At 42.0% G+C, this 25,470-nt stretch overlaps 4 protein-coding genes across 10 annotated transcripts in view; 1 reads left to right on the top strand and 3 right to left on the bottom strand.

Moving 5' to 3' along the window:
* Positions 1-427: 427 nt before the first annotated feature.
* On the top strand, positions 428-4,755 carry Iswi (Imitation SWI). Its single transcript, XM_071726543.1, has one exon. The coding sequence runs from the start codon at positions 671-673 to the stop codon at positions 3,695-3,697; it is 3,027 nt and encodes a 1,008-aa protein (XP_071582644.1). The 5' UTR covers positions 428-670; the 3' UTR covers positions 3,698-4,755.
* Positions 4,756-5,531: 776 nt separating this feature from the next.
* Positions 5,532-10,919, bottom strand: LOC139787454 (CUE domain-containing protein 2). Its single transcript, XM_071726553.1, has 5 exons — positions 10,696-10,919; positions 10,022-10,111; positions 9,287-9,626; positions 8,506-8,679; positions 5,532-8,427 (listed from the first exon to the last, which is right to left on the bottom strand). Exons 1-5 carry the CDS (start codon positions 10,902-10,904, stop codon positions 8,167-8,169), a joined length of 1,074 nt encoding a protein of 357 aa, XP_071582654.1. The 5' UTR covers positions 10,905-10,919; the 3' UTR covers positions 5,532-8,166.
* Positions 10,920-12,075: 1,156 nt separating this feature from the next.
* Positions 12,076-19,126, bottom strand: LOC139787452 (uncharacterized). 5 transcript variants are annotated; one of them, XM_071726548.1, is made up of 5 exons: positions 18,969-19,126; positions 15,172-15,684; positions 14,244-14,509; positions 13,795-14,142; positions 12,076-13,708 (listed from the first exon to the last, which is right to left on the bottom strand). In XM_071726548.1, exons 2-5 carry the CDS (start codon positions 15,557-15,559, stop codon positions 13,091-13,093), a joined length of 1,620 nt encoding a protein of 539 aa, XP_071582649.1. In that variant the 5' UTR covers positions 15,560-15,684; positions 18,969-19,126; the 3' UTR covers positions 12,076-13,090. The 5 variants fall into 5 exon arrangements, with proteins under 5 accessions (XP_071582649.1, XP_071582645.1, XP_071582648.1 ...); XM_071726544.1 differs by lacking the exon at positions 18,969-19,126 and adding an exon at positions 18,427-18,676; XM_071726547.1 differs by lacking the exon at positions 18,969-19,126 and adding an exon at positions 18,434-18,676.
* A 2,011-nt stretch (positions 19,127-21,137) lies between these two features.
* The window catches only part of Far1 (fatty acyl-CoA reductase 1), a 40,932-nt gene continuing 36,599 nt past the window's right edge, over positions 21,138-25,470 (bottom strand). For all 3 annotated transcript variants that reach the window (XM_071726552.1, XM_071726550.1, XM_071726551.1), the window contains exons 6-8: positions 24,620-24,969; positions 23,848-24,444; positions 21,138-23,387 (exon numbers count right to left, since the gene is read on the bottom strand). In XM_071726552.1, the coding sequence (XP_071582653.1) occupies positions 23,246-23,387; positions 23,848-24,444; positions 24,620-24,969 (1,089 nt within the window). In that variant the 3' untranslated portion in view covers positions 21,138-23,245. The remainder of the gene's footprint in view (positions 23,388-23,847; positions 24,445-24,619; positions 24,970-25,470) is intronic.

Here is a 25,470-nt window from a genome sequence, read left to right as displayed (position 1 = left end):
AAACTATGCTTATGTATTTTTATGTAGATTGAAAATTCAGAAGCCATGGGCAGAATGCAGACACCATAGCGCATGCGCATATGGCTTCTGCATTCTGCTCATGGCTCCTGCAATTTTATGTGCTTCCACCTTAATTCTTCCGCGAGAATGGAATTTTGTAGTAATTTATGATAATTCACTCCGCGTAAACGAGTGAATTATCTCATAAGTTACTACAGAATTAAAGCTCGCGTAAACGTAGTATATATCTCTTTTACAACTTTTTCGTGAAATGCCAGGTCTCTATCGGTAAAGGCCTTCAAGGCCTTCACACACGAATCGACGGAAGACGTAAAACGTAAATCGTAAGGATCGCCACCAATCAGAGTCGACTATTCCCCCAGAGGGGGATGCGCATGCGTGGGAAAATCCGGCGCAACATCCAACATGGCGTCAATGGCGATGCACGGCGGTGTTTGACGCGGTGTTTGCGTACGGTGTATTGAATTGTGTTGAATCGCTTTCGATGTGTCGGCGGCAACCGTAACCGGCCAGCGCGAGGTGGTGATCGGTGATACGTATACAAACGGAACGTACAGTCTGTGCTCGACGCGAGTATTACTTGATCGGCGAAGCGTTTAGAGAGGCGGGACGTATAAGCTGTGAGTGTGTAGATCCGCGGGGCCCCAAGATGTCCAAGCCAGACGAAAACGCGGACACCGGCGACACCGGGGACAACTCGAACGGGTCCTCGGCGGAGACGACGTCGTCGAGGGGCGGCGACTTCGAGACGAAGCTCGAGACGGACCGTAGCAAGCGTTTCGATTACCTGCTGAAGCAAACCGAGATATTCTCGCACTTCATGACGAACAATCAGAAGGACAAGGCTGGCAGCCCGTTGAAGATCAAGGCCGGCAGGCCCAGGAAACAGCCGGAGATCCCGAAACCGGACCCCGTCGTCGATCACAGGCATCGTAAAACGGAGCAGGAGGAGGACGAGGAGCTGCTCGCGGAGAGCAACGCCAGCGTGGCGCCCACGACGCGCTTCGAATCGTCACCTCACTACATCAAGTCCGGTGAGTTGCGCGACTATCAGATACGCGGCTTGAATTGGATGATATCGCTCTACGAGCACGGTATAAACGGTATCCTGGCGGACGAGATGGGCCTCGGCAAGACGCTGCAGACCATCTCCCTGCTGGGATACATGAAGCACTTCCGAAATATTCCCGGACCTCACATCGTTATTGTGCCAAAATCAACGCTGGCCAATTGGATGAACGAGTTTAAGAAGTGGTGTCCCAGCCTCCGAGCCGTCTGCCTCATCGGTGACGCGGAGACCAGAAATACCTTCATCAGGGACGTGATGATGCCCGGGGAGTGGGACGTGTGCGTGACGTCTTACGAGATGGTCATCAAGGAGAAATCTGTATTCAAGAAGTTCAACTGGCGCTACATGGTGATAGACGAGGCTCACAGAATAAAGAACGAGAAGTCGAAGCTGTCGGAGATCCTCAGGGAATTCAAGACCACCAATCGGCTCCTTCTGACAGGAACGCCGCTGCAGAATAATCTCCACGAGCTGTGGTCTTTGTTGAATTTCCTTCTACCGGATGTATTCAACAGTTCTGATGACTTTGACTCATGGTTTAACACAAATAGTTTTCTAGGTGACAATTCCTTAGTTGAGAGACTGCACGCTGTTCTAAGACCGTTCCTTCTCAGACGCTTGAAGTCCGAGGTGGAGAAGGGACTCAAGCCCAAGAAAGAGATCAAGGTGTACATCGGTTTGAGTAAGATGCAACGAGAATGGTATACCAAAGTACTGATGAAGGATATAGATATCGTGAATGGCGCAGGTAAGATAGAGAAGATGAGGCTGCAGAACATTTTGATGCAGCTGCGGAAGTGCTGCAATCATCCGTACTTGTTCGACGGCGCTGAACCCGGGCCGCCGTACACCACCGACGAGCATCTTGTCTACAACTGCGGCAAGATGGTGATACTCGATAAATTGTTGCCGAAACTGCAGCAGCAAGAGTCGCGGGTTCTGGTATTCAGTCAGATGACGAGAATGCTGGATATCCTGGAAGACTATTGCCACTGGAGGTGCTTCCAGTATTGTCGACTCGACGGCAACACCGCTCACGAGGATCGTCAGCGGCAGATAAACGAGTACAACGCACCCGGTAGCGAGAAGTTCATTTTCATGCTGTCAACTCGGGCCGGCGGACTGGGCATCAACTTGGCGACCGCCGACGTGGTCATCATTTACGACTCCGATTGGAATCCGCAGATGGACTTGCAGGCGATGGATCGTGCGCATCGTATAGGCCAACAGAAGCAGGTGCGAGTTTTCAGGTTCATCACGGAGAACACGGTGGAGGAGAAGATCGTCGAGCGAGCCGAGGTAAAGTTGCGCTTGGATAAGCTCGTTATTCAACAGGGACGGCTAGTCGACGCCAAGCAGACGGCGTTGAACAAGGACGAGATGCTGAATATGATCAGACACGGGGCGAACGAGGTGTTCGCGTCAAAGGACAGCGCCATTACCGACGAGGACATAGACACGATACTGCAGAAGGGCGAGGCGAAAACGGAGGAGATGAAGCAGAAACTCGAGAGCCTTGGCGAGTCCTCGTTACGCAATTTCACCGTCGACGCACCGACGGACTCCGTGTATCAGTTCGAGGGCGAAGATTACCGCGAGAAACAAAAGATCCTTGGAATCGGCAACTGGATCGAGCCGCCGAAACGCGAACGTAAAGCCAATTACGCCGTCGACGCTTATTTCAGAGAAGCGTTGAGAGTCTCGGAGCCGAAAGCGCCAAAAGCGCCGAGACCGCCGAAGCAACCGATAGTACAGGACTTTCAGTTCTTCCCGCCGCGACTTTTCGAGCTGCTGGATCAGGAGATTTACTATTTTAGACAGACGGTCGGCTACAAGGTTCCGAAGAATCCTGAGCTCGGATCGGACGCCGCCCGAATTCAGAAGGAGGAACAGCGCAAGATCGACGATGCTCAGCCGCTCACCGACGAGGAGGTCGTCGAGAAGGAGAAGTTGTTGCTTCAAGGCTTCACCAACTGGACCAAACGGGACTTCAATCAGTTCATCAAGGCGAACGAGAAGTATGGTCGCGATGACATTGAGAACATAGCGAAGGAGGTCGAGGGAAAGACGCCGGAGGAAGTTATGGAGTATTCGGCCGTTTTCTGGGAACGTTGCCACGAGCTTCAGGATATAGATCGCGTGATGGCGCAGATCGAGCGTGGCGAGGCCAAGATACAGAGGCGCGCCGGCATCAAGAAGGCATTGGACGCGAAAATGGCCAGATACCGCGCGCCCTTCCACCAGCTTAGGATAGCCTACGGTACGAATAAGGGCAAGAATTACACCGAGGAGGAGGACAGATTTCTCGTTTGCATGCTGCACAAGCTCGGATTCGACAAGGAGAACGTGTACGAGGAGCTGCGCGCCACGGTGAGATCGGCGCCGCAGTTCCGCTTCGACTGGTTCGTCAAATCCCGCACCGCGTTAGAGCTGCAGCGTCGCTGCAACACCCTGATAACCCTGATAGAACGCGAGAATCAGGAGCTCGAGGAGCGCGAGAGGCAGGAGAGGCGAAAGAAGGGCAGCAACATAGGTACGAAGCCGACGTCGAAGCGAAAGGAGAACTTGCCGGCGCCGCAGGATAAACCGCGGAAAAAGAAGAAGTAAACGATTAAGTGCATTCGGCGAGCCTCACTCCGGACTTTTTTTCACTTAGGACACTTTTCACTCTTGCGCGTTAAATATGAATGAAATACGGACCACGGGTATTCACACACAAGGCGCATTTTTCTATATTTACAAATTTACTCATTTTCATATGCAGACATACTCCATGTGACTCCTACTGTTTCATATTCCATTGTAAACGAAATACATTCTTTAGATAACGACTGCCAAGTTCATCAGGCTTCATCGAATCGTTTGTAGTGACACGAACTTTAAATCATTTATCGCAATTGATCTCTGAAAATGTACTCGCGTAACTGCGAAAACTAAATTTATGCTGCAGAATCGTCGATAGCTATGCAATACTTCCCGATGAACTTAGGCAGAACTTTATATCGCGAGTGTTTTTTCATGTGCTCATGGATGCCTGGCCACTGAGATGAGAGAGAGAGAGAGAGAGAGAGAGAGAGAGAGAGAGAGAGAAACGTAAGATCAAGTACACTATTTATTTTTCCGGACTTAACGAGTAAGTTGTTATTAAAATTTTTTTCCTTTCTCGCTTCAACAAACTTTAGAATTCGACATCATCCTGTATGTCAAATATCTGTCAAATCGAGATATAAATTTTGTTAACTCAAATCTTTTACTAACTTGCAGTGTCCCATTGACATATTATGTTACGTTGCTACGAAAATTTTTTTATAACAATCTTTAAAATAAAATCGAAGTATTATTGTGGTGTATCGTATAAACGATACATATGCTGATCTATTTTATAGCCAAATATTACTCCGTAACGCACTATTCTTCCACGTTAGTTTCAAACACCGTCATGGATTAGTTTCAATAAGAAAAATAAGAAAAATTGCTGCTCCATTAATCGAAAATTGCAGTTTTTTTTTAACACGTAAAATCTCATAGCATTTCTGACAAAAAGATGTGCGCACTTAGGAAGTTTTATATTTTAAGTTTACATGTACACGAACACACATCGAATAAGAGTTTGCAAGAAAATTTAGTTTAAAACATTGATAATAAATAAATCTTACTATTACGGATGGAGGATGTTTTATTTCAACTCTGCCATATGTCATCTTGATACTTCTTACGAGATGTTTTTATTGATCGTCGTAATACGATCGTATTCACAATTATTCGGAAGGAAATACAAATGTTTCTTATGTTTGAGCTTTATACGTAAAATACTGGCTGATTGAAACTATATCGTACTTATTATATATAAAAGTTCGACAATTATAAGCGTGATACTCCGATACTTAATTGCAAGTATAAGAGTGTATTGTGAAGAGTGTGTACTGAAAAGTATGAACGTTTATAATGCTCGTATCGTATTTATTGATAAATAAATAAAAAAAATAGATGAATATCACACGGTCAATTAGATCTTAAAAAATGATGGAACTCACATTAGACAAATGTTTCCGTTAACGAGTTATGCGAAAAAATAATGATGCTAGTATATATTTAAAAAAATCGGATGTAAAATTTCTTCCCTTTGTACACAACGTGGATACAGATTGAAAGACATGACGTATGTTGCGCAAATGTACAAGTTAAAAAATGAAACATTCTGATATCGACTTTTTTTTAAATCGTCCTTAAGGCCTCAGAGTTCTGTACCGCCGCGCCGCGGGATATAACAATCCTAATTACATATTTTTATATATTCGCCATAATTCGCGCTACCTTTCCCCCTCCGATCCAAAAAGCCATAAGAAGGAAAATAAAAGTATTCTCAAAAATTACATGTAGTTTTTTACATGTCAATATAATCGCTGGCAATTGTCAAAAAGATTGTCACAAAGAGAAAGAATCCGTGTTATCAACATTTTTAATTGCGATCTAAGACATGATGTGATTAGAGCATATTAAAAGGCTGGTACAATTATAATTACAATCGTTACATCTTACTTTCACACAACTTCAAGAGTTCACATAGAGTTCTATAACAAGTTAAAAATTAATAGCCACAATGCTTATTTATATGCAACACAGAGGGACACGTGGAAAATTCGCTTAAAACTAAAGTGATCCATTTTGTCATTCATCTTGCTATTTCTTTTTTCACCATATCCCCTTTAGCAGTTTTATGGAATCGTTCCTAAAATCTATAGATAGAATTGGTACAATTTAGATTTAATCGGCGATGGAATACATAGTTTTCAGCAAATATGTATCCACGATGAATACACAATTATCAATCGTAGCACGATATCACCTATGGCAAGAGTCGACCCATTATAAGACATGTATTGTATTTGAATTGCATTACATTCATATGTTTACGAAGTGAATTCGACTATATATCGTAAAAAGATCGATTACGTAGAATAGCAATCCAAGATTAAAAAAAAAAAGACAAATTTAAAATTCTCGAACTGATGATAAGCAGATAATAAATAATTTTGTAAGTTTCTTTCACAAGTTACGTTCCCCTATTTCACACAATGTTTTTAAGCAAGTATAGTACAAATCACTTCCTCGATTTGCAAAGCGATTACAACTAACTTTATAACATTAAGGCAAAGAAAATTTAATGCAGAACGAATAGACATCTCGATTTAAATCGCGTCTCGCAGTTACAGCGTTCGGAAGCAATTCCATCTATACGCGAGCATCGTCGAGATACGAATTCTGAAATAAGTATCAATTTTATATCATTCTATACACGACTTTCTAACGTTTTAATGATTATATTTGCACTACACTTTAAAGTCTGCGACAGCGACAATAGGATAATAATACTGGCAAATCGTATGGCGGTTTTAAGCAGACTTCATCCCTAAAGAGTGAATATTTTCTAGCGACTGTTTTCGCGTTCATCTAAGTACGTATACTACAAATACATTATTCGAAATCTATATTATTTGAAATATTTCGAAATGTTTCTGCAATATATATCAATGCTTTCATTTGACACAGATGCGTGGGTGCTGTAGATGCACCTGTCAAATAATTTTTTACAATTTATATCCTTCCGATTTTTGATTATTCGACAAACGATAATTATACGTACATTCTCGCTCGCGGCAATTGTTTCCTTACATCACTAGAACAGTATTGACTTACTAAATTGTTGAACAATTATTTCTGGACTCCTGAATAAACGTGCGGATAAAAATTCTCGTTTTATCGTCTAATATATAGTACATTTTCCTATAGTGCAGTTGAAAAAGGATCAGTTTGCTACCATGACAATGCTGCTATTTGGCTAAATATATTTTCAGGTATATTTTCATAAATCACCTCTCGCTCACTCATCGCTCCGCTATCAATGCAGACGTAAAATATAAAACAATTTTTTTTTTCACAAGATTCACATAACATAAATAAAGCAATTGCGTCGTTAAAAGTATACACATGAGACATTAAAGGTTCTTCGCACACATTTACAAAGTAATAATGCAATTAAATAATTCTATTCGACGCTATATATACAGTGTTCCACCAGAAACAGAGCACTTGAATAATGGACTGGATGTTCTTAACATTTAATATAAATTATATAAAATCGCTGCATACATTGTAATGCCAGTTACGAGAAGAAAGAATATTTTCTATTCAAAAGAAAAATGGATCGTTGATAAAAAAAAATTCGAATCTTCTGTTTCTGAAGAATCATTCTACGTAAGAATACCCTTAAATCTATATAAAATAAATAAACTTGAAAAATGTAACATGACTATTATCAGAGTAGAATAAGAGGAATGGATGTTAAGTCAAATGCCGAGTTTACAATAGCCAGCGCACTTAAATAATAAAACATATTCATGTATTTTTTTACATAACACACAGTTCACAAATAATCACTGTCTAAATCAAATCTGTATCACTTTTACAATCGAATCTTAAACTATATAAAATTAATAACGAGTCGGATAAATACTTAGTAAAAGAATATTTGACTGTGGAAGCTGAGAAACGCCTTAATCTTAAATAATTAATTGTAATCGATTTATTATATATTTATTACGCTAAAATAAGTTGTTCCTCACAAGTCTTTAGTAACTATATTTCGATACTAACAGCGATTACTAACGCATTTGTGTAATTCCGTATATTCAAACTACGAATACGAATATTCACTTAAAACGGCCATTGCACGCTCAATCGTAAAGCTACGGTCTATTCCACGAAATAAAATATTAGAGATATCCAGTAAAAGATTACCCGAGAATAAATTCGAACGAATAACGTAAAAAACTGACTATTACTATAGCCACGTAATGGCGATAAGTTAACGTTACATGAAAGAGATTCCGAGAGTTGTGCAGACTGCATTTACGTAAAGGTGAAACGCCAACGGAAATGCAACGCCTTTAAATTCGATATTTCGTCTATACCTTTATATACGAGTAAGATGGAAATGATCTAAGTTAAAGATTCAATCGAAAATCTCGCAAATGCCTCCAGGGGGGTGGATCGGGGGGTGGAGGCAAAGGGACTGGTTACGGACGGCAATGGCCTCTCTTCCGACTGCCTTCGTTACCATCCTCGTCCTCGCCGCCCCTTCGTACTTCCGTAAAACGTTCACCCTTCACACTTACGATCTTATTGTCAAGATACCGTACCAGCTTCTTGGGCTCCGTTTTCGGCGCGACTGGACGGTGCTCGCGGCAATCGTCGTCCCTGTCGACGTAACTGTATCGTGCTATGATACGAGATTTCAACTCCTCGTCGTTCAACCTCGCTTTGTTACGACCGTTGGGCTGAAACGAGCGAACGCCATGATAAATCGTAAGTCACTTTCATAAGATCGAATGAAATCGTCGTTGATGAAATCTCACCGTTAGAAACGTAAGGTTGCTCACGATGCTTTGACCTGCCTCTTGACGATGTAACGCGAGCTGCGCGGCTTTCGCTATATCACCTCCGGCTACCGCTAAACAGTGCCTTGCTTCGGCAGGACTCGCTGCCGGAAACATCTCTTGCAGCAGGGCCACCTGATGCCAGGAGGATTCCTAGAAAGGTAAGGATATAATCTATTATATAGATGTTCAAAGGCGCTTAATCCCCTGGAGAATTCTCGTCATTTTGAATTTTGCGTTCAGTCCCATGAAAATACATTTTCTCGTCACGAAATATTTTGTTATATTAGAGCCGCTAAGTGTTTTTATCACTGAAGCAAAGTGTAACTAAGAGTTTTTGGGTGTGCTGAACACGACTTTTGAATCTAATTTGCAAAATGTTGCCTTAGAAAAAAAATATGGTTATAAAAAAAATGAAAATTCTCGAATATTCTCGTCATGAGATATTTTGTTACATGAAGTTTTACAATAAATTAATGACTGAAATAAAGTACACTTAGAAGAGTTTTTGGGTGTGCTAAACATAATTTTTAAATCATATTTGAAAAAAATGTTTAAACAGTTTTTGGACAAAAGTTGTCATAAAGAGATGTTACGACAAAAATTTGACTTGAAATTCGTTATCAGCACTCTATATGACTCCTCTATATAAACTCATTAATTTCCGAGAATCTTTTGTTTTTGGTATTTTAAGACCACTCGAGAAACATGATGTACACAAGGGGTTAACGCTGCACGTGTCGCTCGGTATTTTTCTTACTTCCGAAAAATATTCCCCACTTGAATCGCTTCCAGCGTCGCTCGTTTCTGAGAGATGATGGACCCGCATTCTCTGCGCGCCGGCTGGCAAGAGAGCAGTCAGGCTGATGTGATTCAGCGGATCGCTGTGAGACTGGCAATTCTCGTTCTCCTTACTTTCCTGCTTCAATTTGCTTTCCACGTCGAGCAACCATTTTGACACAGCCTCCTTCTCGATAGTGGAAAACTCGGGTAAACAAGCAGATACCATTTCGCATAGTCCGTCTACGTCTAGATTCTCCTCCAATGCGCTTTCTTCCACCATACTCACTACATAACTGAGTACAATGTCGTCTATTAAGCTAAAATGAGAAGATTTACTCGTTTATTAACACATTCAAAGTACGCCAAACGACTTCAGCTTGATTTTGCCATTTACATTGGATTAAATAATTTTATATTAACACTTTCACACACTGCCAAGCAGAGTAAAAGAAAACTACATCCTCAGGCCAAAGCTGTTTTTTTGACTAGTTGTTGTATTTTATTGCAACCGATTCTTACAGTATTTATGCTTTTGTATTTCTTATGTTTTTTTACAACTTTTGACCTGATGTATTATTTAAGAAACACCTCTGGCCTGCCTAGTTAGATTCTAGGTGTATAAATGATACACATGGCAGTGAGAGTATTAATATCCCCGACAGTCGCAGTATTAAATATAGAAATTAAAGATGAAAACGAAGGGGGTCCGTACCTCAGTTGAGCGGTGGGCACCTGCTTCCTAACGAAACTAAATAAGGCCTTCTTCACCAGTTCCTCCTTCTCATCCATCGTACGACTCATCCTGCAAATTGTGAAGCTCGTTAATACGTATACCTCGGCAACGCTAAGAATATTCAACGAATATCGACAACGTCCGGATCCGCGCGCCCATGGGGGAGTGAGCCGATCGTCTCCGCGTGCGAGACCAGCAGACCGTTTCTCGAGGGCACGATCGCGCGGTTCAACGGGTGCTGACTGCTGCGACGGAGCGTTCCTCGCGCGTACGCACAACGTTCAGTCATTGATCCTCTAATATAGGTTAAGGGAGACGAGAGGGCAGCAGGTCTCTGGCTCGCGGCCCTCGCGCGCCCTTACGTACGAGAACGCCGCGACGACGTGCCCTCGAGGAGAGCAGCGAGACAGAAAGCGACCGGTCGTGACTGATAATATTTGCGTAATATTCAAGTCGTGTACAAGAGGGTGGATATGTAGGTAGGTAGGTAGACGAAAAAAACAGGAACAGGTAAACCCGAGGGACAGCGGCCAAGCCGTGGTCGCTCGCGGTAACGAGAGATCATCGACGACGCGGAACGACGTGCCGGTCGTCGCTCGCTCACTCGCCCGTTCGCAAGAGGAAGACGTCAAGAAAAGCACGCCGGTACGAACCTGATCGTGAACCAGGCTACCTCGATCGGGACACTCAGGTTTGTCAACGACGCCAAACACCCGAGATAAATTTCGTATACAAACAACGCTCGTCGATTTGACAGTTTGGCGAGGGGAGGCCGGAGGGGTGAATGTGGACGCCTGGCGCCGTCTGGCGTGTCGCGCGTCAACTTAACGCTGTATTTACATCGCGTTACATATACATACATACATATACATACACATACGTGAATCTATGAATATACATATGTATTTAATTTAGTATGTATATATAAAACACAATAGTATGTATATATTATATATGTATATATTATGTATTATAGGTGTGTATATATCTCTATGTACATATAGGTATAGACTCCATTAAAATAAAGTTTTTTTAAAATAAGATTTATTTTTCTAAAAAAAAAGAAAAATAAACTCATAAACACACGTACTCCTGATGGAAATATTTTACTGAAAATGTAATAAAATAAAATTTTATTAAAATGTATTTGAAATTCTTTCTCAATTGACCCCATTTCTTTATTATTCCATCCATATTTCAGTAAAAATTTAGTTAATTTCATGATATCTAATATTTCAGAAAATTATTACTATTTTTCAACAGTATAATTTAACTCTTTCCTTATATTTCATAATATTAATTACATTTCATAAGGATATTATGATTTATTTTGAAATATATTCAGTAATTTTTCAATAACTTTTATTTCACTTTTCATTGATTTCATAGTACTTCAGCAAAATATTTCCATATATTGTATATGTATATATTATATACACCAGATCTCGCTTTATTAGATTTCTTCTTGTTTATATTAAAAATAAAGTGATAACTACGGGGCCCACGATGAAAGAGGACATGAAGAGAATAATTCGTGAAATATACACATCCGTAACTCCACAATTGCTATCAGATGTCAGGAAAAATATCCATAAAAGAACTATTAAAATGTCTGGAAATAAATGGACACCTCTTTGAACATTTAATAAAAATTCAACAGATGAAATTTTTGTTGTTGTAACTCGTGCGTAAACTATTGTTAACTATGCGTAATAGGAAAAAATATTTCAGATAAATATTATCAGGCTTGACAAGAGCTATTTGAATATTTAAGAGTTTATACCTCGTCCCAGTTAAAAGAATGAAGAGGCCCTCTATTTTGCCCCTCAGGGGCTTCCAACATTTTTTTATCCATCAAATTGTCAACCAACCTATCCCATATAAAGCAAAAAAAAAACTCATGTTAATATCTCTAGCAATGGCGGAGAAAATAGCTTCTAACACTTTAGATAGGACACCCTGTATATGTATATCACATGATATCGCGAGACAAGATGTTCAAGGAAAAGCATATATTTATAGGAGTCTCGAGATTCGATTTTCAAAATTTTCTTCGATCAGCATTTTATTTTCTAGGTCGATTATCAAAGATGTCACATTCACATCTATCGACGCGTCAACGAACAAGGAAAAGCTTACATTTTTAATTTACATCCACATTTTTCCTCGCATAAAACCTATGTCTCTTTTCGGAAAAAATGCTCTTATATGTACGATGAAAATTTTTGTATATTCGGTACACTGCGTGTTGCAGTAGCCGTTTATTTCTGAGACGTATCATCACGCGTTACAATCTATACCTACCAATCGCGTACAACGCGCGTACCGGCGATGACAATTTATAGCTCGACACATACCCGATGTATAAATAATTAAAACTTGCAACGAAACGGTACATGATACACTCTATCACTTTCGTAGACAAAATAAGTTACACGACACAACTCTAGAGTCTAAAAAATTTGGACTTTTACAACATAAAATTTATCATATCCGCCGATAAGACAATCGAATACGCACTTTGTTATAACCGCGGACATTACGTTATTAATTTTTATATAAAATGGGTGATCTATATAAGACGTTCGTATTTTTATACATACGAAGTTAATACACGTAGAAGATATTTAAATAAATATTCACGTTGCGAAAAAAGACGCGCTGGACTAGCGGAAATATCTCTTGTTGTACCTTCCTCAAAGTTCTCCAGACTCTACGTAATAGTAAGATATTAATCTTGGATTAGAGATCTCTGATTAACAGCAAGACTAAAATAAAAAGGTAAAATTTTCTCAATACGATCTCAATACGGTAAAATATTCTTAATACGTAGATACCAAAAATAACAATCTCTTTGTTTTGGTACTTGACTCGTGCACATCATCTCCGGTGAAAGTTATCCCAGTTCAGTTTGTCGTCATAAGAATGCATTTCTTGACTTGAGAGTTTCAAGAAAACAAATCGCAGGTATTCTTACACTAGTTTCCATTGAAATTTGTAGTATATTCCGATCGCGTTACGTAGATTACAAGACATTTCTATATCTTACTATGTCCCTTTTTTCTCTTTCGAGGGCTGTATCTCATTCTGCTCGATTTCATTGTCCTCGCCAACGGAAGCGTAATCAGGAGGCTCTTTTTTATTGTTATCTTTATTACAACTCGATTCTGGCTCTTCGACAATGTCTTGCTGTTGCTCTAGGAAATCGGTAGGTACAAACTCCATTTGGTCTTCGTTATCGTTTAAATCCGGCGGAGCTGGCAGTTCGCAAAAGTGCAGTCTCTCGTCTCCGTCGTTAACTTCCTCGCCACCTGGGTCGTCTTCTTCGTGCAAACTCATAAGTTTCTCAAAGTCCGAGGAAGGCGTGGCGTCTTCACTATTCTCCGGAAATATCTCCGTTGGGCTAAGAGGTATATCTAAAGGCTCCATCTTCACGGTCGCGCATGGCGACGTTGGGGTGACGGGCCGCTGCAGACGTATTTTGGTAAAAGGTCTTGGCTCTATGTGTTCGGACTGTTGTCGCTTTTGCGCACGCTTAGGACTAGAAGACATAGACACCCTCGAGGGTGATGCTTTATTCTCTTTGGACTCTGTGGTACTTCTAGGAATTACGTGTTGAGATGACAATGGCTTCGTTTGAGGTATAAGTAGCGGTGGCTTTGCGTTCTATCGACGAAAAGAGTACAAGTAAATTTAAAACTTTCGTACGTTAACGAATCTAATTACAATGAACCCGTGATGATCAGACTTACTTGGGAGGGACTCGGACCAGCTAGTCCCTTCACTTGCAACGCTTCGGCGGCGTTCAACAGCTGCGGCAATTTATCGTGAGCGACATTGACTTCCCCGCGGTACATGAATTTAACCAACGCCTCCACCTCCCAGAACTTCAGATCCTTCATTAGAATAATGGGGTGTTGGCACGGATTCTCCCGCAATAGGTCTGCCAGGTAGTCGCTGCAGGAAGATAAAATCATCTTGTGACACTTCAAGGATCGTCCTTCGCACGCCAAGGTCACGTCGACAAACTGCTCCGTATCCAATAACGATGGGAAGCTATTTTGCATATTACTGTGATAACTGTTCCACCTCAAGCAAACCTGAAACACGTGGAAAAGGACGAGCTCGATAAAGATCTGTATTGAATTATATTTTCTTCTTGCAATAGATGTAACGTTTGCAAAGGATGCTATATACGTACTTCTGTAGGTTGCTGATGCACGACGTTATGGGGTCCTTGATTAGTCTGTCGCGATGGCATTTTGATAGTCGTAGGTGCAACTTGCTTCACTTTCAACGGAATAGTTTTTAATACGAGGGTCTTTGGTTGCGATGCTTGCTGCTGCTGCTGCGACTGCTGTTGCTGGGGCGCCGGTGCAATATTACGTATGTGAGGTCTCACTAAGGACTGCGTGGCGATCCTTATGGCTTTCGTACTTCCGTTGCCGTGTGATGTCGACTGTAGAACTATAGGAGAAAAAATAAATATGTCATTAGTGGTATATGTGAATCGAAGGAATAGTTACAGAAAGGGTCGGGGCACGCGTAAATTAAACATTAATGGTAATTAATTTAGAATTAAATTCTGATCATGAGCCTCTAACTGTATTATTGCTAATTGTCATTTATAATAATTAAATTTATTGCAATGCTCAGTGAAAAATACAATAGAGAGAATTTAAAATGAAGAGTGCGCGCAAATGGTGAGGCATCAACATGTTGTTGTTACTAATTGTAAGCCTACCAATAGTTAGACGAATTCAAATCGTTTAATTAGAATTAAGTTGCAAAACTTGAAAATAAATTTAATTAAAATATTAATTCGTTTAATTAAAGGTTGTAAAATTCAAAGATCATATCTAAGATTATATTTTAATTAATAAACATATATATAATAGATGTAAAACTTGAAAAGAATTAATTTAATTAAAATATCAATTAGTTTAAAGCTGTAAAATACATACAACCCAGACAGTACGCATGTCCAAAAGACGAAAAAACGTCGTAAAGAAGTCTTTAAGATGTCCTTTAGACGTGCTGTGTCTGGGAAGTCGACACATTTACAATTCTATTTTAATTAATAGACGCAATCCCGAAATTGCAAAAAAACGTCTAAATGCGGTATTTACCGTGATAACGTCTACCGATCAGCCTGCCTCCGTGATGCACCCTGAGATGCCGGTGCAGGTTCGTGGTTCCGCACTGGCGCGGGTTCGCGCCGCCCCTGACGACGACTGCCCCGCAGATGCGGCACTGGGCGCGCAGCGGATCGTTAGTACACAGGTCGAAGTGCGCCCAGACAGCGCTGGGGTTCGCCATGGCACGCAAACTGCGCGCGTGGGAGCGCACTCGGTGCGTGACGCTCGCGTACCGGCCGGACGACGACGACGAGGACGACGACGTCGGTGGCGGCAACAACGCCGCCGTCGGCGGCGGCGGCGGCGGCGTCGCCGACGCGGGCGGCATGCTCGACTCGCCGAGATAGCAGTCCTCCTCGTCCTCCGGCTCCTGCTTCATCGCCAGGCTCCCCCGAATGTCCGCCGTGGAGGTCGCCGTCACGACCGTTATACGCTTTACGCTCTTCGCCGACAGCTCGAAAATCGTCCCCGAACGAGCAGTCCGTCACCCGTCACCTGTCACGGCTGTCACCCGTCACAGACATTTTAAATCTTTTTAAAATGAACCTAATAGCTAATAATCGTCGCGCGGATGCCGTTCGCCGCTGTTCCGTCATCGCGCCTCCTTTATCGGATCTCCGTTTACGCAGGCACGGCTCTGCGCGAGTATTCCTTATCGCCTAAACGACGATAATCGTCGCCGCGCTTTTTATAGGAATGCACGATTCTCCGCCGCGCGGCATTAAAATAGGCGTTGCACGTGCGCCGGGGTTCTCGATGGGAAACGTCGCCGCACGGGATTAACGGTGGATTATTAACATTTTACATTATTATTCATCTCTATAAACGAAAGATCCGTCCGCTTAAATCTATTGGTCGTAACGCATAGCCGATAATAATAAAATGTAGCGAATGATTACGTATAATAAATGTATAAATAATATGAATGTTTGAATCTAAATGCTGAATATATGTTGGGTATTTATTAGAATACGGGCCTGAACGCGAATATAGATGAAATTATGTTGAATAATATTGAGTAAATTAGTAAATATTGAATAAATGTTTAATAAATGGCCACGTTCAGCAGAACGTTTATTTTGCAACTGTTGGAAGTTTTCTGAGCCCAGATTGAATTATTCCTCTTAGATCTAAAGAATAATGCAATCTGAGCTCAGAGAACTTCCAAAGGTTGCAAAATAAACGTTCTGCTGCGGAACGTGGCCATTGTTGAGGAAAACTGATGCTCGAATGTTTAAATTTTCAATGACGTCAATTTCTTTCTCATCAGTTTAAAATAACGCGAATGGAAAAACCAATAAATTGGATAATAAGAGGTACACTCGTGACTCGCTATCCCGTACAGCGACAGCATAGTAGCGAAAGGGTTAAACGAGAGTTTAGTTACGTATCCGAAAACTGGAGCAAGATTCGCCGTTACTCCCAGAACGTAGCAAAGATGTAATAGTTCCGCGCCTCCCTTTCCTTCTCAAGACAAAAAATCGATGAATCTCTATAACTTTGTCCGAATTGTTTGGACGCAAAATCGGCAAAATCAACAAGCGCATACGCGATATTCGAGTTCTATTCGTTATTATTACGTTTGCGTCCGTGTGCAAAAAAATCCCGTAAATCACAAGAGGAAAAGACTCGAAAAAAGGGATGCACGTTTAAGCGTACCGTAAAAAGAGAATAAGGATAAAATAATAGCGAATACGATTTGCCTGTTCTACTCCACAGTTGCATTCTAAAAGCCACCGTATTCTTGAAGATATCCAAGCGAAAACATAACGTAAAACCACTTTGACTGATAAAATATTGAATATATTTTCGAGGAAAATGTGATAATATTAACATTGAATATCTTACTAGAACACGTATATTCTTGTAATTAAAACTTCAACATTTTCACAACGTCTTTATAACAAATAAAATAATTTTTCGTGAATTACATAATAAAATAATTTTATATATTTAATTGAATTTAAAATTAAATGTGATATTACTTTATCATTTTAATTTAATTCAAGATAAATTATTTAAATTTACTTTAAAAAGAATTATGTAACTCTAAAATTATGCGTTTTATAAAACATTAACGTTTTTAAAATTGAACAATCTTTCTTAAATTAAATTTAAATAAATTTTATATACAAATTGAAATAGAATGGTTTTACAATTAATTAAATTTAATGATTTTTATATTTTTATAACAGCTTTATGTACAGTAGCCCTTAGGATGCATCGCTTGTACGGCTGCAGAGCAAAAGAGGCAACCGAATTCGCCACGAGGCTCGCTACGCCGCTGGGCTACTCCACGCCGTTCACGCGCCATCTTTCCCCATTCGTGTCCCTTTTTTTCCTCCCTTCGCGCGCGGCCGTCCCTTAGGCGCGCATATGCGCGAAAGGCCGGCATTCGGAGTATTCGGACGCGGAAATGTCCATGTAAATCTCTTTTTTTTCTTTTTCTCCCGATGCCTCGAGGATAATCGTCTGCACGTTGCCTCCTCCTCCTCCTCCTCCCGTTCCCTCGCCCCACTTCTCTCTCCGCGTGGCGTTTCGCACCCATTTTCTCTCTCTCTCTCTCTCTCTCTCTCTCTCTCTCTCTCTCTCTCTCTCTCTCTCTCTCTCTCTCTCTCTATCTCGCGTCACCCAGCGGCGTTCGCCGTTCGCGGAGGATCGGTGGTTATAAAACGGCGACTGTGACAAGTGCGCGCGACACACCGTACCGTGCCGCGCGGAAGCGGGGCTCGCTTCACTCCGGTTCGGAGTCAAGCCTCGTCGCGAGCGAGCGAGCGAGAGCGAGAGTGAAGAGCGAAAGCGAGAGCCGACGTCACCGATCGTTCGAAATCGCCGACGATCCTCGATATCGTTCCGCGCGCGGCACACTGTACTCCCGATCGATTCGCGGAAACGCGCGCGACGCTTTATCGCGCCGATTCTCTCACCTCTCGAGTGTCTGTCCCTCCGGTTTTAGTCGCCGCGATAACCACGGCGTCGCTCGCCGAGCGATCGGACGGGACGGGACGGGACGCTTCTCGCGACTCGTCGACGGACAACGATGACGGTTAGAACGAGACGATATCGTCGATAACCGTAGAGAGATCGACAGTCGCGTGTCCGCCCCGCGCCCGCGCCCGCGCGCCTCTCCTCTCTCTCTCCCTCTCGCTCGTTCTCGTTCTCTGGCTCTCTCTCTCTCTCTCTCTCTCTCTCGCTCGCTCGCTCGCTCGCTCTCTTTCTCTCCACGCTCGTTCGGCGTTCTCTTACGATATACTTTATCCTCGTGAGATCACCAGGCGAAGATCGTCGGCTCACGCGCCACCCCTTCGATATTATTGCGCGCCGGGCGTGAAAGAAACTCGGGAAGATCGTTAGCGTCGGTAGCGGGGTCGCGAGACGCGAAACACGATATTGGGTGGTGGCCCCGTGGCTAACCGTGGCGCGCACGCTACCGCCGCACCGGGACGATTTTCCCCGAAGCCGAACCCGGGAGTGACTAAAATCGAAATCGGTGAACGAACAGGGGCGCGTCGGGGCGCGCATGTGCGGCGACGGCGTCGCCGGTTGTCGACGCATATTATCCGTGCCGCCGGCCGCGTCTCCGGCTCCGGCCCGTCCGCGCCGCTATCGCGTGCGCGCGCGTGCGTGCCGTCTCCCTCTCTCCCTTCTTCTCTCTCTCTCTCTCTCTCTCTCTCTCTCTCTCTCTCTCTCTCTCTCTCTCTCTCTCTCTCTCGCGCGCGCGCGCTTCTCGCTCTCTTTCTCCTTCCCGCCGTCTATCTCGCAACTCTCCACCACTCGGGATTACTAACCGACCTGACGATGTCCGACAATGTCCGACGCCGACCCGAAACGCCGCCTACGACACACGTGAATTCCGATCGATCGGAGCGTCCGGCATTGTCGACCGACTCTATCGGCGCGCTCGGCTCGCACGCCGCTTCCCGGCCCCGGCCGCCTATCCCGCTTCCGTTTCCTCCCGCCGCGCCGGCTTCGCCGCAGCACGAGTGCAGCCGGACTCCGGAGTAGGGCGCCCGGCCGGCGCAGGCCGGAGTATCGGAGTCGGAGTCGAGCAGAGTGAATTCTTCACGTAATCGAAAAGATATCGCGGAAGCGTCGAGAGAAAGAGAGAGAAACGAAGCGAGATTCGACTCGCGTCTCACATTCGATCCTCGTATTTGTGACAAAAGACATGTGCGCGCGCGCGCGCGCGCGCAGAATGGAGGAGCCGCTCGGCGCCTCGTAATACGACGAGCAGAAACGTGACGGGAGCCATAGGCGTCCATAGCGGGGGGCATTTGCCCTCCCTCCCTGGAATCAGCAAAAAATTAAGCATTTATTTTCCCTTTAAATAAAGGAAGAACAAAGTTGTGCTAACCTTGCCGATCTCTACCCTATTCCTATTCCTATTCCTATTCCATAGAAAAATACATATTTTTTTTATTTTAATAGAATTTTAGTTTTTTAATGCCTGCCTTGTTCAAATTTAATTCTTTTCATCTGCTATTAAAAAATCAAATAAGATCTCAGTTTTACTTTATTTAATCAACGCCTGTCTTTGCTTTCTACAAATGAGATTGCAATAAATTGTGTGAATAAAAAAAGTGTTCCAGGGAAGTTGCTGAAACTAAACGCGTCTCCACGACTTAGGTAGATATTCTATTGTCCGTAGTCTTGTACTTAAAAGTAATAAAAAATTAAAAATTAAAATAAATTAAAAAACTAAAAAAAAAACGCAGAAACCTTTCTCATCTACCTTGTCGCGGTGAGAAAGCTTACTACTAAAAAGTGTATAAATTTTAAATTATAAGTATTCTAAATCTAGAAAGTAACATTTTTAATCATGTCCCCCTCCTCTGGAAAAAATCCTGTGGACGCCCTTGACGGGAGCGTCGTATTTTTGGAACGTAATTCTCGAACGCGCGCGGCATCATCGTGGGCGAACGTTCCCGTCTGTCTTCCGTAACTTTGCTCCTTTTTAATCGATTTGAGGAATAATGCGACACAAACGATATGTATCGTCGAGGCACACAAAGACGGACTGTAAAATTCGTGACAATGTGTGATCATTAACCGCAAGAGATCTCGCTGGAAAATATCAATATTTATTTATCGCGTGTTACAATGCGGAATATTGTACGTTTTATCTCTATCAATTAACAATTTATCCACGAGTTTTCGTATATCTCTTGTAAGCAGGAGGTGGGGTGGGAATGGTGGGATGGACTCGCTTCGTGTGGAAAGTTGAAAACCCAAAAAGTTATTAACAAAAAAAATTTAAGAAATAGAGAATTACGTTCTTCCCAGTGTTTATTGTCTATTGCGATAAATAGTGCTACCAGCCTCACATGGATAAGACATCTCTGTTTCGGAAAATAAGAGGGTCCAGTTCCGAATTCTGGCTGGAATATTTTTCGCCATAAATTGTCTTGTAGATTTACAAGATGTTCGTTTAACGTTAGTAATGTTATACTGTATATCGATATAATAATGCGCAATAAAATTTCTAGTTAATAACCAGAGTTCTAATTAATAATAAAATTGCTATTCGGTATAAGCAAGACTATACCCCTTTCAAAACCGAATAGCAATCGACATGTGATTCAAAAGCATATAAAGGCGAATTATATAAAACTCGCAAATATTATTTTTAGGCGCAAGATCCCAATAATCGAAAGTTTATTTATTCAATCGAAAAATCGAAAAAAATCTAATGTGAAAATACAGCAAAAGGCGTTGTACACCGATAGTTTGCTTTCGGAAATAGATATGGACGATATCTCGTGCGACATATAGACACGATGCAAATACGAAACAGATAAATATTACCGATTTTATGTGCCTTGTTTTTTTTACGGCTTCTCGACGTAGCATTCTTCTTTTTAACGAATAGATTATATTAACGAATAAAAAATTTCGTCAACGAATAAACTGTTTAATGAAATTTATTTCTAGGATAAAGATAGCGAAACACTCATTCGTAATGATTCATCAATTTTAATGTAATTTGCATAATAGCATAGTATAATATTAATTAAATTAATTATACATATTAAATATTGTTTTTCTTGTATGCACTGTGTAACCGAGTAACAATACAGACGAGACTAGTAGAAGGTGACCTTTGTAGCACTACCCCTCTTTTACTCCTTGGCGCAGAATTAATATTATTTGTCGTTTTTCTCTTTTACGTCGTTAACACGGAATATCTCCGTTACATTTATGCTTATCTATCTCCAAGTGTATGCTTTCATTCTCGAAGCACGACAACGTTTCATCGATCGTAAAACAGAAGGGGAAGCCCCGCTCCGATTCAATAAATTATTTTACTCAAAAAATAGTCGATACAAAGAGCTAATTAAATGAAAAAAGCATTAGTGTATCATCGTCATCTCAAAGGCAAGGGCAGCAACGAATTGTCAGTTCGGCGATACGACTGTCGGGCGCAAATATTCGCATTCATATTTTCAGAAATTTCAGAAAGCGTGCTTTCAAAAATATCTAGATGGCCAGATCTGTCGAAAGCAGATTTTGCGAAGTTACTGCTACAAGTTTTGTCGGCATAACGAGATCTATTAACAGAATACGATAGCAGATTGACTGCAAAAACTAAGCAGAAGCTGCCGTTTCTTAATCGTCTAAGTGTCTAAGTGATATATTCCATTTAACTCGATTTCTGCTGGCAATCTGCTGTCAAATTGTGTCAGATTATAGTAAGGCTGTGTGGCGGGACGCGAGCTTAATACGAACGCAGTCGATCCGCCGCGATGTCCTGCTCGAATCTGCTGACAAATTGCTAGCAGTTTTATCTCCATTCATTAGTAATTTATCCACGAATCTTCATGTTATATGTATTTATACATAGAAACTTTTGGCGACTCTAATTTTGATGCTTTTGCATTTTTTATTCGTACCGCATGTCAGATCGATCAATCTTATTTCAGGACAATTCAGTAAGTTGCCGATGCCTTCACAATTCGTCAAACATTGATCCTGTGACAATAGGATGTGTAAGATACGTAGAGATATTTCATTAAAGTGGACTGTAACTGTAGCGCAGCTTTTTTGAGAGACAAGTTCTCGTAAGGATGTTGACTTCTCGTTGTTCCGGACAAGACGCGTTTATGGCTAAAAGATTTTCGCGTTTAGTGGCAGTTCTTAAAAAAGAAAAAGCTGTACATTTGTCGTCGCAACTTGTTGTCATATTCGTTCTAACTATCTTATTATATGGTGTCGTCTCTATGTGATCGGGTTTCTTGTATGTGTTATTTCTAAATAGTCGAACAATTTTCTCGCTTCTGTATGCGTGACCACAAGTCATACGTGCGGTCGTAGCAAAATATCTATCTAGGTATCTTACGTCACAGAGTAAAAAGGAAAAAGAATGTCAGATACCGACAATACAAAAGCACGACGACAATACGGCTCCTTGACGCGTCGTGTCGTGAGAACGGTGATTACTCGCGAGCGTTTTTATCATACCGAAAACCGACTAGTTGGACTAAGAAACGAGCGATAGCAATGATCGAGCGCGTGCCGATGTAACTTGGCTCCTTTTATTTATTAGAAATTGACGTTGTGCAAAGTATATCAATGTAGGATGACGCTAACAGAACAATCGTGACGATGCGCGTTTATTTTTATTCTAGCGTAATGGAACACGCAATGACGATTACATCGCTATATCGGAATTCGAAAAACGGCCAATTTTCGTGACGATCGCGACGGTTCACACGAGGGGCAACAAGGAATAACATCGGTAATGTAATAATAATTATTGTAATATATCCAAAGTGGTGGAGCGTACTTATATATTCGCGGGGAGACAGTTCCATCATGGAATTCTTGTCTGATCGAATCAGTAACCGGCACTCTTTCGGGAATCAAGTATCTGTAACCGGCGTTGTTACTTGGCGACGGTTATCAACATCGAAAAGGCCAATCGATGGGTATGTAGGTAGCGCTTTATCGTCGAGGAGGCTGAGCAACGAGGTCGAAGAACAAATCGCACCTTTAAATAGCGGCCATTAGCTAACGGCCGCTTTGCGTTACGCTGATCGCGATCATCGACCGAGCCCGTTCTGAGCCGTCAAACAATCAAGCGGCATATGCGAAGTACGATGGACAGCAGCGAAAAGAAGGCTCCTCGCGCTGCGGAGCTGCGTAACAGCAGGACGCGTAGCATTATTATCAGTACCCCGAGTTGCACGGCCTTGTGAAGCCAGTATAATCTGTAAACAGATAAGCAAATCAGGATTCGAAAAGTAAGACGCGTAACCTTCTTCCATAATAAAATAGATAGAATAAATAGAGAAAATTGGTTAATTATCGTTTTAAGTCAATCGTATCATTTCTGAGAACATTCACATAAATATTTATAGTAAAATAATATGAATAGATGATAGTAATAAAGAAACAAAAAATGCGAGTATTCAACATTAACATAGTCATTTAAAATAATTGTTTAAATAAATAGGATAAAAACGAAAAAAAAAAAGAAATCACATAGAGAGAAAGAGATAAATTCTATAATATAAATATAAATTCTATGGTGAAAACATTGACAAATGTTGCAAATGATTGAAGAATCTTTCTTTAATACTGATTCCGAACAGACACCAGGAAAGAGTTCAACAAAGAACTACCGCGCTGTAACAAAACGATTGCTGAAAAGCAAAAAATATGTCTTACTTTGTGATGTATGAACGAGCAGCTGGCAGTGTGTCCGGACTCTCTTTCAGGATAAACTGTCGTATCCCTAGAATGTAATGCTCCAAGTACGATGGCCAGTCGATTTGTCTAACGTCGAACATGAATGTTTCTCGATCTTCCGGACTGAGTTGCTCACCCAGTCGTCGCACGTTGTCGTCTCTAAAATTCCACTGTTTCGTACTGAAGTACTCCAAACACTTGGCGGCTTTGGAAAGTTTCGTCTGCAGGCGGACCATTATAGGCCGCGAGCCCTTGAGCCGTGCGAGAGTGTCTAAGATATACGCAGGTAGCGTGTGCTGAAATGTCACGCACAATTTGTTTATCATGGCGGAGCTATGGCAACGACCGTCCGGATACCAGAGCACATTGTCCATCGGGTGTAGCCGGCAATATTTAAACGACAGGTCGACGAACTGCTTCCAAGATATAGGATTTTGCTGGCCGGTGCAACAATTGTAGATCGGGATGGTGTCGGTGCGTTGCGTGGCGGTCCTCCATGCCGCGCAAATCATTAGGTTGATCACAATGTCGACGGGCACCAGATCCGCCACTTTGTCCTCGTGGCATAGCATAGTTCTGCAAGCAAGAGATCGCGATTTGTAAGAGAGATTTATTCGCACGAGAATAATGACTTACAAAGATTGTGAGCGATACTGAAATAACAATACCGAGAGACGTCAGTATTCATTCTAATTCTATTATAATACAGATACTAGCGATCGCTAATTATGGCCGCCCGTTGTCATCTCACCTGAAGAAGCCTTTCCCAGCGGCGGCGATAATCCCTGTGGGGCCGTTGCAATTGTCCACCCAACCGGCGACCGGTTCTCTGTACGACGACAGCACGATCGATGGCCTGACAATCGCCACCGGTAAAGAACCCCTTTCCCGCTGGAGCATTCGCTCGGCCAGTGCTTTGGTAAATGTATATGTGTTTGGTCGACTGGCGATTAGATTTGGCGTGAGTTCCTCGAACATTTTGTCGTCCATCCATTCCGTCAGAGCGATCACCTGATCAGGTTCCCGTCCCACCGGATAAATCTCCTCGGCGACATCGGTCCGATCGCAATTACAATATGCCGTTGACACGTGAATAAACGCCTGCGATCAAACATTTGCATTTATCAAATATTGCAGCTATAAATTGTTAAAAATACGGAATGCGTACGTCCATTCTTTTGCCTCGTGTCAATCGAACGTGCGCTTGTAATGACGATAATGCGTAAAAACATGTCGACGAAGAAAATTCTAAGTAAAGTATACCTCAAAAAAGAAAAAAAAAGAGAAAAAAAAGAACACTTTAAAGAAAAATAAATATCACTGTTTGATGATCAATTGCGCGCAGTGCCATCAAGTTGTACAAGTTCTCTGCTCCTTGATTGTCACATAAAAGAGATCGTAAAATTTATCAGAGACAATTATCTGCGAGTCGCGTGAGAATTTTCGCGCTTTATTATTTCGCGATATAAAATGCGTGTGCATAAAATGACAATAAAATGTTCATTTACTTGTTACAAAGTATCTTTTGACACTTCTGTGTAATATCACTTAACACTTTTTTTTCCCCTTACACTATACGTTTTATTCGTGCTAATTCGTGAC

This window comes from Temnothorax nylanderi, unplaced genomic scaffold, assembly GCF_030848795.1.
Source record: "Temnothorax nylanderi isolate EJ_2023f unplaced genomic scaffold, tnyl_v1.0 TNYL_tig0009_pilon, whole genome shotgun sequence".
NCBI lineage: Eukaryota > Metazoa > Arthropoda > Insecta > Hymenoptera > Formicidae > Temnothorax > Temnothorax nylanderi.
Note: the sequence above shows the minus strand (reverse complement) of the source record. Positions and strands in the feature narration are given on the sequence as shown.

Coding starts and splice junctions, on each gene's coding strand:
- Iswi (XM_071726543.1), top strand. CDS start 671: ATGTCCAAGCCAGACGAAAACGCGGACACCGGCGACACCGGGGACAAC.
- LOC139787454 (XM_071726553.1), bottom strand. CDS start 10,904: ATGTATGTATATGTAACGCGATGTAAATACAGCGTTAAGTTGACGCGC. Junction 10,112..10,695: donor GTAGCCTGGTTCACGATCAG/GTTCGTACCGGC, acceptor CACAATTTGCAG/GATGAGTCGTACGATGGATG. Junction 8,680..9,286: donor GTGGGGAATATTTTTCGGAA/GTAAGAAAAATA, acceptor TTACCTTTCTAG/GAATCCTCCTGGCATCAGGT.
- LOC139787452 (XM_071726548.1), bottom strand. CDS start 15,559: ATGAAGCAGGAGCCGGAGGACGAGGAGGACTGCTATCTCGGCGAGTCG. Junction 14,143..14,243: donor TGCATCAGCAACCTACAGAA/GTACGTATATAG, acceptor CACGTGTTTCAG/GTTTGCTTGAGGTGGAACAG. Junction 13,709..13,794: donor CTGGTCCGAGTCCCTCCCAA/GTAAGTCTGATC, acceptor TTTCGTCGATAG/AACGCAAAGCCACCGCTACT.